At 38.4% G+C, this 18,438-nt stretch overlaps 1 protein-coding gene across 1 annotated transcript; it reads left to right on the top strand.

The window, feature by feature from the left end:
• Nucleotides 1-7,854: 7,854 nt before the first annotated feature.
• LOC105397126 lies at nucleotides 7,855-15,216 on the top strand. Its single transcript, XM_048625026.1, has 8 exons — nucleotides 7,855-7,865; nucleotides 8,774-8,980; nucleotides 9,415-9,608; nucleotides 10,732-10,878; nucleotides 11,886-12,051; nucleotides 12,685-12,786; nucleotides 13,673-13,886; nucleotides 14,234-15,216. The coding sequence occupies exons 1-8, from the start codon at nucleotides 7,855-7,857 to the stop codon at nucleotides 14,366-14,368; spliced, it is 1,176 nt and encodes a 391-aa protein (XP_048480983.1). The 3' UTR covers nucleotides 14,369-15,216.
• The last annotated feature ends 3,222 nt before the right edge of the window (nucleotides 15,217-18,438 follow it).

Genomic DNA, 18,438 nt, shown 5'->3' with positions numbered 1-18,438 from the left:
GTCCCAATGTAATAGGGGGCGGGCCTATTGCCATTTTTCGGGCACATCCAAGACCCGAGAACAAATATCTGTGTTTAAATAAATATCTGCCCCAGCCGGGAATCGAACCCGGGACCTTCGGCTCAGTAGTCAGGGTCACTAACCACTACGCCATTCATCAATGATTTTTTTAGACTTGTCATAAAAGGTAAACAATAACCTTGTGAGATAAAGATGCATTTTGTGTATTTATTGAAATTTATTTTTAAATTTCCTTCTATTATTTTGGATTTGTGTGGACATTTATTTGATGTTTCATATGAGAAGAAACTTTTCAATTGAGTTTAACATTACTTTGATTGATATTAATATTTGTGTATTTTTATTTAAATTTCATTAAAATCGGTATATAATCATACGTTTTGACGTCAAGAAGTAACAAACATACACACATACTCACAAACTTTCGCCTTTATAATATTAGTAGGAAGTAGGATTATTATGACTAAGATAATATTTAAATTAGAAAGACATACAAAGATTTTTTACCTTTTGTGCCCATGCCAAGTAAGAAGGAAGGAAGCAAGCTGTTAACACTTTGCTGGCAAGAAATATACAGGGTGATTGGTAAGTCAATGTATTCCTTTAAATGGGTTATAGACGAAGGCATTTCCAGTCGATTGAACACCATAATGCATTATCCGAAAGTCAACCATGTCTGAGTTATCTAAGTTTAAAGTTTTTTTAGGATTTTGCCAATATTTATGTTTAAAAGCAAAACAACTAATAATTTTTTAAAATACTTTTTTCATTGTTTTGCATCAGTGACACCTTAATCAACTAATTATAATAATTAAATGCGCAATATTCAGCTTAATTTAGATACAGTGCTTCAAAATTGTTGATACATTAAGAAAATTTTACAAAAATAAATTAAAAAATAATTTTATCTGAAAAATTTTCAGGCACTACAGCTTAAAAACATATTCAATTTATAAGCTTTAAAATGCCATATTCCAATCTAAAATCGATTAAGGTATGACCAAGATATAGCCAAAACAACTACATAGGCGGACAAATCTCAGTAGGGAAATGAACGAAATTTTGTTCCAATTTTAAGGTAAAAAGTCTTATTACTGGACTTTGTAGAGCTCCGAACCGTTTACTAATAATTATTGTTCTCCGATAGCGCGGTTCCTCAAAAGCACAGATCTATGACAAGGTTGCTTCACCGAAATACTGTTGGATACACTGAAAGGCTGTTTCAACTATTTTGAAGCACTGTGTCTTAATTAAGTTGAATATTGCGCATTTAATGATTATAATTTGTTGACTAATAAAGGTGTCACTGATGCAAAACAATCAAATAAGTATTTTAAAAAAAAATGTTTTTTTTTATATTTTGTTTTTAAATATAAATTTTGGCAAAACCTTTAAACTTAAATAACTCAGAAATGGTTGACTTTCGGATAATACATTATGGAGTTCAATCGACTGGAAATGCCTTCGTCTATCACCCATTTCAAGGAATACATCGACTTTCCAATCACCCTGTATGTAAGTTCTCTTTTAATAACCTATGGTAGTGATGTAACGAATGTGTGTTTTTGAACATTCGCGAATGCGAATGCGAATGCGAATATCTGATTTCGATATTCGCGAATGCGAATATTCAGTTGGTGTTCAAATTCGCCGCCATTTGTATGGTTTGCTGTTCTAGCCGTATTCCGAATCAGACTAGCCATTACTACAGTCGTCGAAATATAATGGGCCCGTTTGGACAGCTACACAAATTTGCTATTTACTCTTGATTTACTTGATGAAATACATAAAAAGACACATAATCTGGCTTATTTTTAAACGGCTGAAAGAAAAAAGAACTTTTGAAGCATCAAAAGTTACTTATTGTTTAGATTTTTTAATGATTTAAATATGACACCTGCTGTCATCCCATACATTTTCGAGCTATCCAAACGGGCCTATTATATTTCGACGACTATAGACGCAGTTTTTTTAAAATAAAGTAGTTACACTTTTATAAGCGTCCGCAGTCGAGCTAGCTTCAGTGATCAGTTACGATCACTGAAGCTAGCTCGACTACGGACGCACATGGCACGGTCAGAGATTGGAGGGGTGACCGATTTCAAGTGGTTTTTTTTCTGGACGCTTCCTTGCTTCGGACGGCACGTCAAGCCGTGGGTCCCGGTTGCTGCTTCGGCAGCAGTCTTTAAGCCTTGTCAGAGGCCTTCGGTTAGATTGAAAACATCTGAAGTGAAACTTGCCAGACACTATTTTATTTTATAAGATCTCATGTAACCATGTTTCTAGTAAATAAATGTATCTGAATATCTGACAGTCGGGTTGCCCACTTAGCTACCCGACAACTTTCTCAGCACAAGCTTGCTTGTGTTGGGGTCCACAAACCCGCACTAGGAGAGTGTGGTGGACTAGGCCTAAACCCCTTCCTTCATTGGAAAGAGACCCGTGCTTCAGCAGTGGGGACGTGATGGGTCGTGATTCGTGATGATGATGATGATGATGACACTTTATTTTGCCTTTATTTACGACATATTGTGCGGTACGGTTTCTGAGTGTGTAACGGTTCTCACACAGTACCTATAATAATAAGGCTGACAGTGAACACGATTTCAGTGCGTATCGGACGGAACTCAGTTCTTCCGAGATTTTCCGAGCGGATACGAACTCATCCGACAGATTTATCATTATAAATAATACCAAATGATAAAGTAAAGACTGAAAATGTCATTAAGAAGGTTACTTGTAATAAAAAGGTTATAAACGAATGGATTTAGATTTTGTTACCGTACCATTATTTTCAAATAGTTTTTTATAATGATACTGACATTCGCAAAACATTCGCACAAATTTTTGCGAATGCGAATATCCAAAAATATGCGAATATTCGCGAATGCGAATGCGAATATTCGTTACATCACTAACCTATGGTATATCTCCATCCCTTTAGAATTTCAATTCAATCGTATAATCTAAAAAAATTGTGAACAACTTTGTTGTCATAGTTATTCTGAAAGAGTCTAGAATTTTTGGTCACTTTATCTACTTAAATATTTTTTTAAATAAGATTTTACGTTTTTTTTCAATTGACTATACATCATTATCAACAAACTTAGAACCACAATGTAGAATCACAAATTGATGGTCCCACCCCAGGAATAAACCCGGTACATCAGAGAGCAGAGCTTCCGCCACTGACAGAGGCAGCAGCAAAACTATGCATATGCACTACTTTTACGATCACATGAAACAATAGAAGCTGCAACATAATATTTCATAAACATACTACATGTCAAAATATATTATTAAATTCTAAGTCAAGTCTAACAAAAGCTTTTCTAAAGCTTATTATGTGAAAGGCTTAAATATTGCGTCATGATTATTGGTATAGCGTCACCCCGGTCGGCCGACCGCCGCCGCCGCCGCCGCGCAGCACTGACCTGCGCAGGCGCAGCCTTTTTTTGTCCTTTTCCATTCATATCAATGCCCGTTTAATGATACGCGATAAGTGTTTGATTATCTAATAATTAGTTTATAATCAATCTGAAATATCCACTTTCGTAGTTAGGTATTTTTGAGTACAAATTAATGAAGAAATGTACGGCCAAAAGTGGGTCGCTCGCCTAATAATTATTTCTCCTAGTTATTTATATGTACATAGATAGTGTTATATATAATGGTAACGATAAACCATTTTAGATGGTGCTGCTAGCATAGCACATGGTGGATTGTGCTATATAGTAGAAATAGAATCATTTCAGAATTTTCAGTCACTACATAAAAAATTGTAATCATCATCTGTTTCTGTTACCATTTACCATGCTATTTTGCGGTCTGTGAACGAACTCACCTAATTGCCTTTACTGTAGCAAAACAAGCTGGGCCGGGTGACTCATGAATTTTTCGCCTGAGCCTTTCGACTCGATCCTGCATTGTTGGGGTCTTGCTTACACAAAACCGGATTCCTCGATTTATGTGTTTATGAGGATCACGCCGCCGCCGCAACGCGCTCATCAAAGCTTTGCGAATTTTGCGATATATTATTTTTGTGGAGCACCGCTCGAGGCTTTCGATAGATCCTACTTGTGATTATTGCATGCTACTCTACTTTTTAGGTTACTATTTTTTATAATGGGTACTTAACTACGTATAAAAAAGTTTGGTCAACAACACAAAACATTAATTGAAACTGGTAGGTAAAGTAGTAATTTTTTTATGAGTTTTTATATTTTGACTGTTTTTACTTTTTAGTTTTATTTGTAGGTACTTACTTACTTAGTAATTAACAATCAATCTGCAATTATGATACTTACCAATATGTCCTCGTAGTCTAGATACGAATAATTCAAGCCAGTTGCTACAACATACCGTTGAGGAGTTTTCCCTTGGGCCTTGCGTTTCCATCATCAGATCAGCTCCAGGTGGTGACCTCATATTGAATTGTTATAAAGTTGGGTGTGGATTGTGGAAATGGAACCACCCGTGAGGTAACCTAATAGTTAATATAACTAAGTCGGTTAAAAACTAATTTAGTAACCCATTCTTTGTTGTCTTTCAATGCTTATTTCAAAACTGTGCGTACCTACGAGCTACGTCTACGTATCGACGACCAATAGGTCTACTTACCTCATAGACATACAATGATACAACAAGTGCTCCTAACCTTGACTTGCTTTGTTAAATCTGAGCCGCTGTTGGTGTCAAATAAACTCGGTTCGGATGACGTGTCCCTCCCACAGAGACGAGTTAATAAACATCGGTTTAGGCAAGTACCTGTTGCGTGCTTCAAGGTCGTGTATCTTTATTTTAATACTATTCTTTATTGGCAGTCCGGATCTCTTCATCTCCACTAATTTCTTACGCAGTCAAGATGCAATCTGCAGTTTCTATGTAGGTATTATGAGGGGATATATCACCATTACTACCAAAAGGTAGATAGGTACTACAACTAAATTATATTCAATTTAACTTGCCATATTTAAAATAAACAAATTTGTATTTCTAAAGTTCATTTTGTACCTACTTACCTGCTTAAAACAAATTGGGATTACTATAATCTGCTTACTGTACCTAACTATACTGACAAACAAAGCAAAAAAGTTGTTAAACTCGTGAAACAAACAATGTTTTTCACAAAGAGAGTCCTTTCCCTCCTTTGACAGTCTTGATTAATTTTGACTAATGACTTGTTCCGACTTGACTATTTTTAAAGGGTTTCTTAAACATACCTCATTAACTAATTACCTAAGTAAGCAGGTAGGTGGCTCTTAGTTGGCAGATAGTTTTGATGGGCAGACTCTTCTGGACGCCAGGATCTGGCGACACAGACACCTTCAACTTTCAACCTACAACGCCTATAGCCGCTTAGGGTCGGGTTATAAAAAGGTTGTTATTGTAACTTTAGGTACTCTTCTCCTCTCACTAAAGCTAAATAATTGGTTTTGTTAAAAATAAAACTTATTAAAAGCTTGCATGGACTTACTTTAACTTTAGATAGAAATGGCTGAACTACACTGCGTTTATGGAACACAGCTAAATAATTTTTTTTCATACAGATGGATCCTATTCACATTGTTTCCAGAGTCCATAGGCCAGAAAGTTATTCTCGATCCTGAAACTGCCGACACAATATTTCCTTAGTGTGGGTTTTCGGTGTTTGTAACTAACTTGCCAACTCTGTGCATGAATGAAATTGCAGTGCAATTTATAAAAACTTGCACCTGTTATGGCAGCGTAACAAAAGCCCTGAAGTTGACGTGTCCAGACAAGATCCACAGCCTGGCCAGGTTACAACTAGCCCTCTCCTGCCTCTAATCTTTTAATTGTGACGTGGCTCTGCCAATTAGCCGTCGTCGGTCGTCCAATAGTTATCTATCACAGCAAATCCAAATACGTAGGTACCTATTTATTATTCAGATTAGATAATTATTCTATAAACATACTTACCTAGGCTATACCTTAGTGTAAAAAGAACTCTGTTACTAATGTCTAGATTTAATCTATTGCTTTGGCAGTCGTATTTTATTATTTGAATCCTTATTTAACATTTAAAAGTGCACGTTAGAGAAACGCAATTCTGAAAATAGAAACATCCATCGCGATTGCAATAAAACAAGTGTAGATCCTAGAGCTTTCTCCCGTTGCATCATCACTGTTTCTGCGCGGGCGCAGGATCGCAACAGGACACGTGTGGATTTTAAAATTAAAATAGTGCGATGAATAAGCAGATCGCCGATATCGCATCCCGCGTCCCTCTCTAACTGTCCAGTTTGCTTCTCCCGTCTCTGTCACTCCATCAAGTTTCAGTTGTTTTGCACGGCTCTCTTCTGGTGTATTAGTCATGCGTTTTCCTTCTAGTCGATTCTGTTCCTTTTGTCTTTATTGCCTCGTTCCACCTTAACTCTGTTTTAGCACCGTTCAATAAATAAATGGCTTGCGTATGGTTGTCTCGTTGTTTTAAGCTTTTTGGTCTATTTTCAGTTGATGGTGATTATTTTAAAGCTAAGATCGTATTGAAAGTCTGTTTGAAAGCAAATTATAGTGCACTCGATTTTCAATACGATCTATAACGATACTACACTGAACCTAATATACATTTACCTACTCCACGAAATAACAGACCACCAGTTTATCGCCACTGTGTAAATTAGTTTAAATAGATAGAATAATTATGTACTTACCTACATAGTTCTTCACAGCAAATAAACAATCCGACCCAAATATCACCTTATTACTTATATATTACTTGTCTACTAATCATTACAAATTCATGATCAAAATAATTATCATGCATCAAACACATCGGTTAAATTAAACTAGTATCTATTGTTTTTAATTTAAATAAAACAACAATATAATCAATTCAGGTCGACACGATGTCTATCTCTCTTATCTTTTAAAATAATTGATTACTTTATGACTCTTCAATAGCGCAATACCTACCTACAAATAGTAGGTACAAAACAAATACTCTGGGTCTGTTCCACAATGTCTGGTTAGTGGCTACCTGACGGATAAAATACATACTGTCACTTTCTGTTATTATTTTTAGACAGTGACAGCATGTATTTTATCCGACAGGTAGCGACTAACCAGACATTATGGAACAGGGGCTTAATGTAATACATAAAACAAACATTACAATCAGTCACAACACTCACAACAGTTGCAAACTAGGATATAATAATATACTGATAAGGGCATTGGTATTGAAGATCATGCCATTATTGTACCTTTGTATAAGTGGTGCACCTGTGCCTGGGCTATGTACTTAGAATACTTGTATAATACTGTATGTACTATGTACTAGTGGAAACTTGTAATAATTTCTAAATAAACAACACAGACTGCGTTCACCCACCATGCCTCTATACCTACTAGCAATGCTCATGATTCGACTAATGACACTAACCAAAAATCAAACGATCATTCATCTTGTATTCAAGGAAACAGTAGCGACCTTGTAGCCTGCGATATTTTCACACCCACAGTAGGATCTGACCTGGCAATCCAGTAAAAAACTCATGAACCTGATATCGGTTTCATTTTTCTACGACCATACGCATAGTTAGTAGTGTAGTACTAGCTAGACTATTTTAGACCTACCTATCGAGCCCGAGGCTGTTATTCTGAGGCTGAAACATTTTAATTAAGTACTTTCAAAGACAGTGCAATCATCATCTACTTTATGAACGGACTCGTACTGACTGCACTGCAGCACCGAGGTCACAATATGAAGAAGTTTTAAACGTAGGTATACCATGCAAAGCTCAAGTATACTGCATGCGTCACACAAAGTTACTACGTAGTTAACATTGCAAGTTCCATATAGAGCAAGTAATGCGGTTAGGGTATGTAACTCTACTGTTTAGGTATTTACGAGTACTACATAGTCTACGTCACTTTACATGACACATGAGGAGTGTGAGTTGAGTGAACCTGTGTGAACATTAAGTGGAAGATTCGTCACATGCCTGCCGCACTACTAAAGGGATAAATGAACATAATAATTGGATTTCGTAACTAAAGTTAACGCCAACTTGTACTAATTACAAAAAATGCTCACAACATTATTTGCATGCATTTTATGCACTAGTCTGCGACTTATCAGGTGGATTCGTATTTCGATAAAAGTAATGTTATCAGGCGTGTGACGTGATGGTTCTTTTCCTTCTTACGACAGCGACACTGACTGAATTAGTCATACATTAATTGTTGTTATGAAAGTACCTCACTAATCTGTGCTGATTTTATTACATAGTGTTTTGTTTTTATTTGTTTGCCTGACATGACAGGGGGAGGCGCAGATATGCTACACTTGTGTTTCATTAGATTGTATCTGCAGTGAGTTATAGTTAACTTACAGCTCATTAACAGCTTTAGAATCGCTGTCTGCTTTGTTATTAGCTTTATGATATTCATATTTATTTGCGTAGTTGGTAATCAAAATTAACTTTCGAAGAAGGTATTATTAAGTTGCTCTGATTTTTTATTATTTTGATAATTTTATCCTTTATAATCTTACTAATATTATTAAGTTTGTGAGTATGTATGTATGTATGTTTGTTACTTCTTCACATCAAAACGATTTTAACGAAATTTGGTATAGAGTTAGCTAACACCCTGGATTAACACATAGGCTGCTTTTTATCGCGGTATTCCCACGGGAAAACTTTTCAAGGCGAAGCGAAGCTCGCGGGCACAACTCGTTATAATAAACCAGTGATATGTATAATAGAACATCATTATTCTGTTCCAGCCTGGTTGTCCTGCTCTGTCTGGTGGCGGTGGGCGCTGCGCAGCCGCTGGTGTGCATCGATGACGCACAGTGCGCGCACGGCACGTTCTGCTTCCAGCACCAGGAGTGCCGGCGCTGCCTGCAGTGCGCCGAGCTGAGCCGCGCGCCCCGGGCCGTGCCCGCTAATTGCACCATGTCCGTGGTGGACTGCGGACCTTGCTTGCCCGGGTGAGTTGGACCTACGAGCCATATATTAAATATAATTTGGTCGCTAAAAGTACTTAGTTACCGCTATTCAGTCTGTCTATTTAATATCGGTCGGACATTTTGACAACGAGAACACACACGTGCAGCGAACAATCCAATCAAATCAGACCATTTTATTAGGATTCTAGAATAAGGTCAGGGAAGGAGAGATTTACGTCATTTCCTTGGCATTAAAATCTCATATCATATCAGGCCCTAGCAGCCCGGAAAATGCGGCTTCAGGGTTGCTTAGGTAGGTCCTCGTCCAAGAAGCGCTGTAACAACAATCTGTTCTGAGGCATCCAATACCATCTACTACCGGTCACCTGTCTATAATATAATAAAGTTATCGTAAACATTTTCATCACGCCACAGGCAAAACAATATAACGTGATTAACAATATTCCTCCTTCCAGGCTAGTCCCGGACCCGAGCGGCAACCTGGACGCCTCGTGCGTGGCGGCGGCGGCGGCGGCGGCGGGGGCGGGCGGGGCGGACCCGCCGCCCTACCTGTGGATCGGGCTGGGCGCCCTCGCCGTGTTGCTAGCCACGTGTCTGCTCGCGCTCGTCTATGTAGTGCGGCACACCGACTCCGTGAAGATACTGTCTAGTGAGTTGATTTACTCGTTAATAGAATACCAACATCAAGAAAATATTTTTAGGACTAAGCCCACCTTTTGTTCATGTGTATCTTAAATGTGTGGAATAAACAAGTATCATAAAATATACCAAAGAGTGGGTATCTACCCAACTGAGTGACTGAACCTGCCTCACAAATTGGCAGTAAGAGATTTTTTGCCACCATGAAACTCATATTTATACAGAGTGTTGCAAAAAGGTTATACTAAGCCGAAACCAGCATGTGCAGCATGTTATATCTAATCCCGAAACTGATATCAGAATTTCAAAATTCGCGAAAAAAAAATTGATTCTCCATAGTAAAAAGTCACGTGACCAACTAAGTTTCTATGGAAATGAATATATTTTTTCGCGAATTTTGAAATTCTGATTTAGGTTTCGGGCTCATGCTGGTTTCGGCTTAGTATATGTACCCTTTTTGCAACACCCTGTATTTTAGTCTGCTCCTTCGTGATTCACCACGGTCTTGACATACGTTAGTTTCCTGTATAAATAAGTTCATGTTATGTATAAGTCCCTTCAGTTACCTATGAAGATTCACATAAAGATTGAAACGTTGTAAAACTGCTAGAAACATACCACCCTCAATCATTCTTAACACTAAACCTCTCTCTCCTTGGAAACTGATTCATATTTTAGTTGTTGCCAATACAGTGTTGTAATTAAGTACATGCATGGCCTGTTTATTACCTTATCTATAACAAAGAATTATATCTAGCTTTAGATGGTTCTAGAAATCGGACGATTTCTCAGGGGCCTGTTATCAGTTGTTTATAGGTAGTGGAAATAATGATAATTATTACTTTTACCTATCACTGATAACACTCAATCAACCAATGCAGAGCAGCCACTTTAAAACTGGACTTTGATTAGACTTCATCGAGCACGGACCTAACACCTCAATCTGTCCATTCGTTAGTTAGCCATTTCTACTTCACTTTCAGCACTTATAAGTGTATCTATCTCTATCTATAAGTGTATACCTTGAAGTCAGGTGTATTTTAGCCACCTTTACTAATCTCACCATCATAACCTTTAATAACCATCTGCACCAAATCTTCCACTTTCACCACTAAAGTGTATACTTCCTGCAGACATATCCCTGTGGCTGCCGTGCAGCCAGGCGCGCGACGCGTCTCCCACGGACGCGCCGCCGCCGTACAACGCCGCGCACTACTCCCCCGTGTGCCCCACCTCACCCCCCCTCGACCCGCTGCCGACGTACCAGCCGCACCCTCCTGGTAAGTGATATACTGTGCTACCACAAAAACTTTAACATTGTTTATCAAGTGTTGAAATTAAAATTTGATAGATTTCGCAGGCATTTGACAGCGCTAAACATCTGTTAAATACTGTCTAAGTTTTTGTGGTAAGGCCCATACAGTCCAACTATAAAGTCCTGAAAACGGAAATTGATCCTATCTAATTGTTCAAGACCGTATTTAATCGATCTATTGTGTAATGTTTATTTAAGCACAAATCCGTAAAAAGGCCATTATCAAAAGGTATTTTATTTTAAAAATGTAAGTAATTCACTGACAATGATAAAAAGTATTTGCAAAATAGCACTCTTTATTTTCATGCCTTCATAGTTGAACTGTACTTGTTGCTGTTTGAATACACTTCAGCATTAGCTTCATATGTGCTGGTTTCGTCACGATGTTTTTCTTTACAAGCATGTTATCTTATCTTTTAGAATTTGAAATGCCTCAGAATATCAGACTTTCTTTTTATAATTCAGGCGAAGCCATCTATTTAATTGATATAATTGTTATGTTATGCACGAGTAATTAAATCAAGCTATCATTGAGTATGTCCCCTGTGCTGCGATCCCACTTATCAAAGCGATAACAATATAGTACCTATAGCCTATAGCAGGCAGACGTCTGGCGATAGATTAGGAACTAATAATCAAAGCAACATCAACGTGACGCACCTTCCAGTAATTTCCACAAGATTTCTTTTACAAGTTAATGAGAGAGAGAACTATTGAAGACTCAGAAAGATACTGTGGTCTCCTTAAACATCACTGTTGAGAATTCTGTTGTTATTATTTCACTATCTACGAAATCCATAATTGAATGCATGATTGTAAAAACCCACCTCAGACGATATTTTCTAAAACCTTTATAATAATTACTCGTTATTCGACTTGACGACTGCTGTAACAGGAAGAATAGTCAGAGCTGGTTCACAAGCTCTGTGGTAATTTACCGAACATTTACAACATAAATCCTATTTATTCCAGAGAGCCTCGACTCCGGCTTCGCCACTCCGCCTTTCGACCCGTCCATGTACCCGCGCGAGAGCAAGGCGGGGGCGGGGGCGGGGCGCGGGGGGGTGCTGCGCGACGCGGCGCAGGCGGCCGTGGCCTACCACCACCCCAGGGTTCGCTTCCCCGACCAGGCGCATGAGTGAGTAGTTCTACTTCTTTAGCCTATATCAGCTTATACAGGTCCTAGTCTAGACTAGTAGCCTAGACTAGTCAACGTCATCCCGGTAGGAGGTGATACTACAAAAAAGTTACACGACCAACACTTTTGTATTGAGAAACTAACACAACATTAGGGAATTAAAAAAAATATCTAAGACTAAAGATTAAAGATTATTTGTTCCAACGTTAGGCACTTGAACTTAGATATAATATTGATAATTATTTTACTATCTTAGAGGTATTATCGGCGGCGGCAAGGTGTTTATTTTATAATAATTTATCTTGGATAGACATGACTGTACGAGTACATGCTTGCATACAACATCGTCACGTCATCAGCCACTATGTTCATAAACTTTTAATTATGTCTCAATATATTATATGCTTTGATTATATACAATTATGACAGTCGGGTTGACCACTTACCCGATAACTCTCTCAGCACAAGCTTGCTTGTGTTGGGGTCCACAAACCTGCACTAGGCCAGCGTGGTGGACTAGGCCTAAATCCTTCCTTTAAATCTTTCCATTAGAAGGAGACCCGTGCCCCAGCAGTAGGGACGTGATGGGTCGTGATGATGATGTATATTAACTAGTCTGGTGTGTTCCCGCAGTGAGGACGACGACGAGGAGCCGCCGCAGCCGGACCTGCACGACCAGGACACGGCTCAGAGCACGTGGACGCCCGCCGACGACTCCAACAACAACCACACCAAGTGAGTTCTTGTATTCTATTCTATTCTCTGTGGGGGTGTAAGTACCTGCACCTGGCTCTCTCGAGTGGAACCTTTGTGCATATCCACAAGGTCTAAACAGCCTTCCTAAGCTTGGACCATTTCCCACCACGCTGGTCCACTGCGGGTTGGTGGGTTCACATATCTAGATGTGCTAAATCTAGATAGGTATGCAGGTTTCCTCACGATGTTTTCCTTCACCGTAAGAGCGATGGTATACATTGTACTTAAGTTAAAAGAACTCATTGGTACATGTCAGCGCCGGGATTCGAACCCGCATCTCTTGCGTGAGAAGCGGGCGCTTACCCGACTGAGCTACCACCGCTCTCCGACTGAGCTACCACCGCTCACCGCCTGTGAGTTCTTGTAGCTATCATAGAATTGTGACCAGTCTGGTGGACTAACATTAGGATCAAACCGAAGAGTTAGAGTGAAACGGACCTACATTATTTTTGGTAATAGTTGAACCGGAGTGTAGCGTTACCGCTTGTGGTAGCGGATAACTCTGCGATTTGAATAGGCCCTTATGTAGGCAGTGGATGGATGTAGGACAATAAGTTCATCTGACTTATGATGGGTAAATATGCCACAGTGCTGCGGCTTTGACTTGGTACTATATTATAGCGCTCGTACAGCGCATTTTAGGAGACATAATAAGCCATTACAAAATTAACCAAGAAATATAATATACACTTTTCACCTCAGTTTAGTCGATTATTTCATAGTCTGGTTTCTACTACTTTCTCAAACCGTACCCTTTGTTCAATCAGGTCTGACCTTAGGATCAACTGTAAGTAAATACCAACACTACCCGCCTTCTGGGATACATAAACATGCACATAATATTAATCCCTACTATTAATTCCAGTAGCGGCCCTCTACCGAGCGAGCCCGGCAGTGCGGCGGAACTCTCCACGTTGTTGAGCGAAGCGCGCGGTCTGACCGTGATCCGACCGCCGGACCGCCAGCCGGTCGTGCGACAGAACGCGACAGACCGCCAAGCGGTCGTGCGACAGAACGCGTCTGAGCGCCGGAGCGACGCCGACGACGCCACCCCCAGCAAGGTGCCTTGTGTGCGGCAGGTATGTGCTACTCTATAGTTTTCAAGATTAAATTATTACAGTTTTAAAAACAGAATAACTAGCCAATGCTTACTGCTGAAATGGAGACCAACCATAGTAGATTTCATCATCATCAGCACATAAACATCCACACCAGGGCATAGGTCTCTCGCAAGGAGCGCCACCACACCCTATCCTCGGTCTTCCTCAAACAGCCACTACCGGCTACTTTTCTAAGGTTCGGTGCAGTGGGCCGGGAGTGAACTTACTACTACTTACTAGTTTGCAGATTTAAGTTTTAAATGATGACTTCCAGAACTTAACTACGTAAACAAGAGCCGCCTTTAAACTCGTACATTTGTTTACAGGATTCCAACCACAACCACAGGGGGTTCGTGCCGAGCGACGAGGCGGGCGCGTCGGGCGCGGGCCAGTCCTCCGCGCAGCCCTCGCTCGGCATCAACATCTACGTGCAACACAACGACGTCAAGATATTCAAATAGCACCCCTCTACTAGCTGTTAACCTTATCTTACCAGATTGCCTTTGAATAGAGAGTTAAGATTCATTATGCTTGCACTTAGTGCGCAACAAATACTCACTGGTTGCGGGCGCGAGACGATAAGGCGATTTTCGCCATCGCTTCTTTCGCGCCCGCAACCTAATGTCCGTTTTCAATGTTCAACGTATCGGTGGTCGAACCTACCAGTGCCTTTATCACACCACGGGAGGTTGGACATTGATAACGGAGAGCACAAATGATGCAGTTACCTAATATTCCAGCGTTGTGCCAACTGATTATTGCTCAAGCCAGTGTCAGTAGTGTCTAGTGAGTTCGTTGTTGTAGGAAATAAGTGGATCTCGATGATACTTAGTATAGTGTTAAGTAATTTTAGTGTATGAATACGTATTCGCCATATAGTATGTATTAAGTTTGTTATTGTATTAAGGTTTGATTGCATAATAAGATTTAATAAGAGTGCTCAAAATTAAGTTATGCTGAAATCGCTAAATAGGAATCTTTTCTCGAATCTGATTGTAGAGCCGATAGCAGATTAAACAGGGAACAATTTACTGGTGACATTTTTTTAGTGACCATCGAATGGCCGATGATTACATTCGATGGTCGTGATGGCAGTGTCCCGTGGGTGCTCACCGCGGTTACTCTGCGATCGGCTGTAGTTAGATCTGTGGGACCACGGAATAGTTTGAGATTATGATTAGATACTAATGTACCAAAGTGTTGAAGAACGAACGTTTTAGATAATTTTAAAACCTTTAACTCGTTGTTTATTAAAATAATAGAAGTTTAACTACCAAGTGTTCGGCAAAAATAGAGAATTATTAGAATGTACAGTCAGCTGCATAAGAAGCTATACACTTTTGTACCTTGTCAATCTGAAACCGCCTATCCATCCATTGAAATATTGACGGTTCGTCAGTTTGACAAGGTACAAAAGTGTATAACGACTTATACAGCTGACCGTACCTACATATTCATTTATGATTATATTTGATCTGAAAAAGAGATATCGTAAAAGTTGGTTGTTTGTTTAAAATTATGTCTTCCAGTACATAAATGTATTTTTAATTTAAATTGGTGCAAAACATAAAATTAATCTGATTTCATCAGTGAATTTTTGTTTTAAGGTTGATATTTTTTATCTTTATATAAACGATAGTTCCTTATTTATTTTTATGGAAGCATGCAGCTGTTTTTTTCCATTTTGTTTTCTATAAATCGATTTAAATTTTCTTTTCAATTTAATTAAACACAGTTTTACATGGATTTAACTATGTATGTAATCTGAAACTTATTGGAGGTCAAGTCGTGGAAGGTGAAATGAATATTAGATACTATCTGTAAGATTTGTGATTGTAAATTTAATTGATTTGTTTGATGCTAATAACAATTTAAATGTATGACTTGACTTTTCAGCCGCCTTATCGTGTTTTTGCTGTCACATAGCCAATATGTATTGTATAAATAGGCTTTGTATAAGAATAATACAAAAACAATTATTATATTACATACTTTACGTACCAATTTAAAATACTTTTTATTTTTTACTAAGAAAATTGAACGAAGGGAATTCCTATATCTAGTCACGGGTCCCAAAAAGTGTTTGATATAAATGATAGTTTGAACGACTTGCATCTTCTAACTCAAGAGTGTTATCAAATTATGGACTAAGCTATATTGTTAAAAATAATGTTATGATGAATTTTACTTGTTGAAATGCTGGTTCATACAATGTCGTGACAAATTTATGATCATTTGTAACAAACGGTTCCTCGTCCAATTGATTTTTAATTTAATGTTGAACTCATGTCAATGATGGTTTTTTGTGAAAATAAAAAGTTATTATCTTTTATACTATCTTTCTTTTCTCCTCTACTTAGGCCTTAAGAATAAAATCCACCTTTTTAAATTATGAATTTTCAAATAAATATAGAAATACAATTACTTACAATGGATATTGAAAAGAAAAATCTTAGTTAATCTTAAATAATGTCTGATTTTATTGATTTATGAAGAACATCGCAATAGCTAAATTCTACCAAAAGTGCTGCTATTAGAAATCAATCGGATGAAAGTACTAAACTGTGCAAGAGACAATTTATTGCTTATCTAAAAGTCCTTATCCTAACTATGCGAATAATACAATAGTTAAGTAGGTGAGATTGAAAAAAATGCTTATCATCACACATTTGGTGGTCCTCCCACACACCAATGACCCTTTTTTTCAGTTTTACAGCGCCCTCTACCCAATAGGTGCAGGGTACAAAGTGACGAAACGCGACGCGCTGACATCATCGAGGCGTTGATAGGTGCAGTTGAAACCATTTGGTATCCCTTTTTTCCTTTAGTATATTATATTAACAGACGAATACGGAAACTGTTTTACTGCGTTGTTATTGGTCCACGTAATTCACGTAATGTTAATACTTCGTTACTATTGTTCCCAATAATCTCATACCTACTCAGTACTCGTTTGTTAAAAAAATAGACTATAGTTTGACAGCGCCCTCTCCACAATAGGTGCAGGGTACAGAGTGACGGACCGCGAGGGTATGACATCATCCAAGGCACCGTCTCTCTCGAAAGCAAGACTTCAGAGCTGCAGTTGAAACCAATGTCCCCCTTCAAACTCTACTTAGTTTTAGAGCGCCATCTTCATCTAAACAATAGGTGCAGGGTACAGTGTGACGAAACGCGAGGCGCTGACGTCATCGAGCCTTTGATAGGTGCAGTTGAAACCAATCATTCTCTTCCTTTTGTTTGACAGCGCCCTCTACACAATAGGTGCAGGGTACAGAGTGACGAAACGCGAAGCGCTGACGTCATCGAGCCTTTGATAGGTGCAATTGAAACCATTTGGTTTCCCATTTTCTCCTTTAGTATATTTTATTAACAGACGAATACGGAAACTGTTTTACTGCTTTGTTATTGGTTTACGTAATCCACGTAATGTACCTATTACTGCGTGGCTATTGTTCCCAATAATGTCATACTCAGTACTCGTTTGTTAAAAAAATAGACTATAGTTTGACATAGGGTTTCGTTTTTCCCGACCTTTTTCTGTTCCCGGGAAACGGGAATTATTTTGAAGATTTCCCGGGAATTCCCGGGAAACGGGAAATAATTTTAAATGCTTGGTTTTGCTATTTTCGGGTATTAAAAGTCTATAAAATAGTCTATTAAAACTCTTACAATTAAATCAAATATACTTTTATCACTCGTATAGGTAGAAAAAGCAACAGTCAGATAAATTAACAATCAAAATTACATATAATGATTTGTTTTACATGCCAAATCATTTGTTTTTCTTAATTGTAAATTAAACAATAACAAAGGTATTACAATTAATAGTTTGAAAATAATATTATTATGACATAAAAAAACACGCACTCACGCCTTGTACTAATGTACTCCCTTGCGGGGTAGGCAGAGGTGCATTGCTGCACCCACTTTTCACCAGAGTGTTATGTTAGTCCCAATGTAATAGGGGGCGGGCCTATTGCCATTTTACGGGCACATCCAAGACCCGAGAACAAATATCTGTGTTAAAACAAATATCTGCCCCAGCCGGGAATCGAACCCGGGACCATCGGCTCAGTAGTCAGGGTCAATAACCACTACGCCATTCGGCCATATTATTATGACATATAATTAAAATAGAAAATTAATTACACTTGAGGTCATGTTTTAGAAAAATTAATTCATTCAACGATTTATCGCTCAACCTACTTCTTATTTTTGTTTTTTCTAGGCGTTAGTAATTTTATAAAAAATAAAACGCGGACATAAAACGGGGACATAAAAAAAATATATGACAGGTGTCACACTAGTGTTAGCTTTTACATACTCTTTGGTCACATATGTAAAAGCCGATCAATTGTTTGGTTTTAGGTAGGTGGGAGGACCAACAGATTAATAAAGATGAAAATATTGAATCATGAAGAGGTGAAACAAAGTGATGTAGATGAGTCATTTATCTTTGCAATGCAGCTGCGCGAAAACAATAACACGTATGATTTTCCAATAATTTACAACAAAACCGAGTTTCTGA

Source organism: Plutella xylostella, chromosome 13, assembly GCF_932276165.1.
Source record: "Plutella xylostella chromosome 13, ilPluXylo3.1, whole genome shotgun sequence".
NCBI lineage: Eukaryota > Metazoa > Arthropoda > Insecta > Lepidoptera > Plutellidae > Plutella > Plutella xylostella.
The sequence above is the reverse complement of the archived record's forward strand: the minus strand, read 5'-3'. Positions and strand labels throughout refer to the sequence as shown.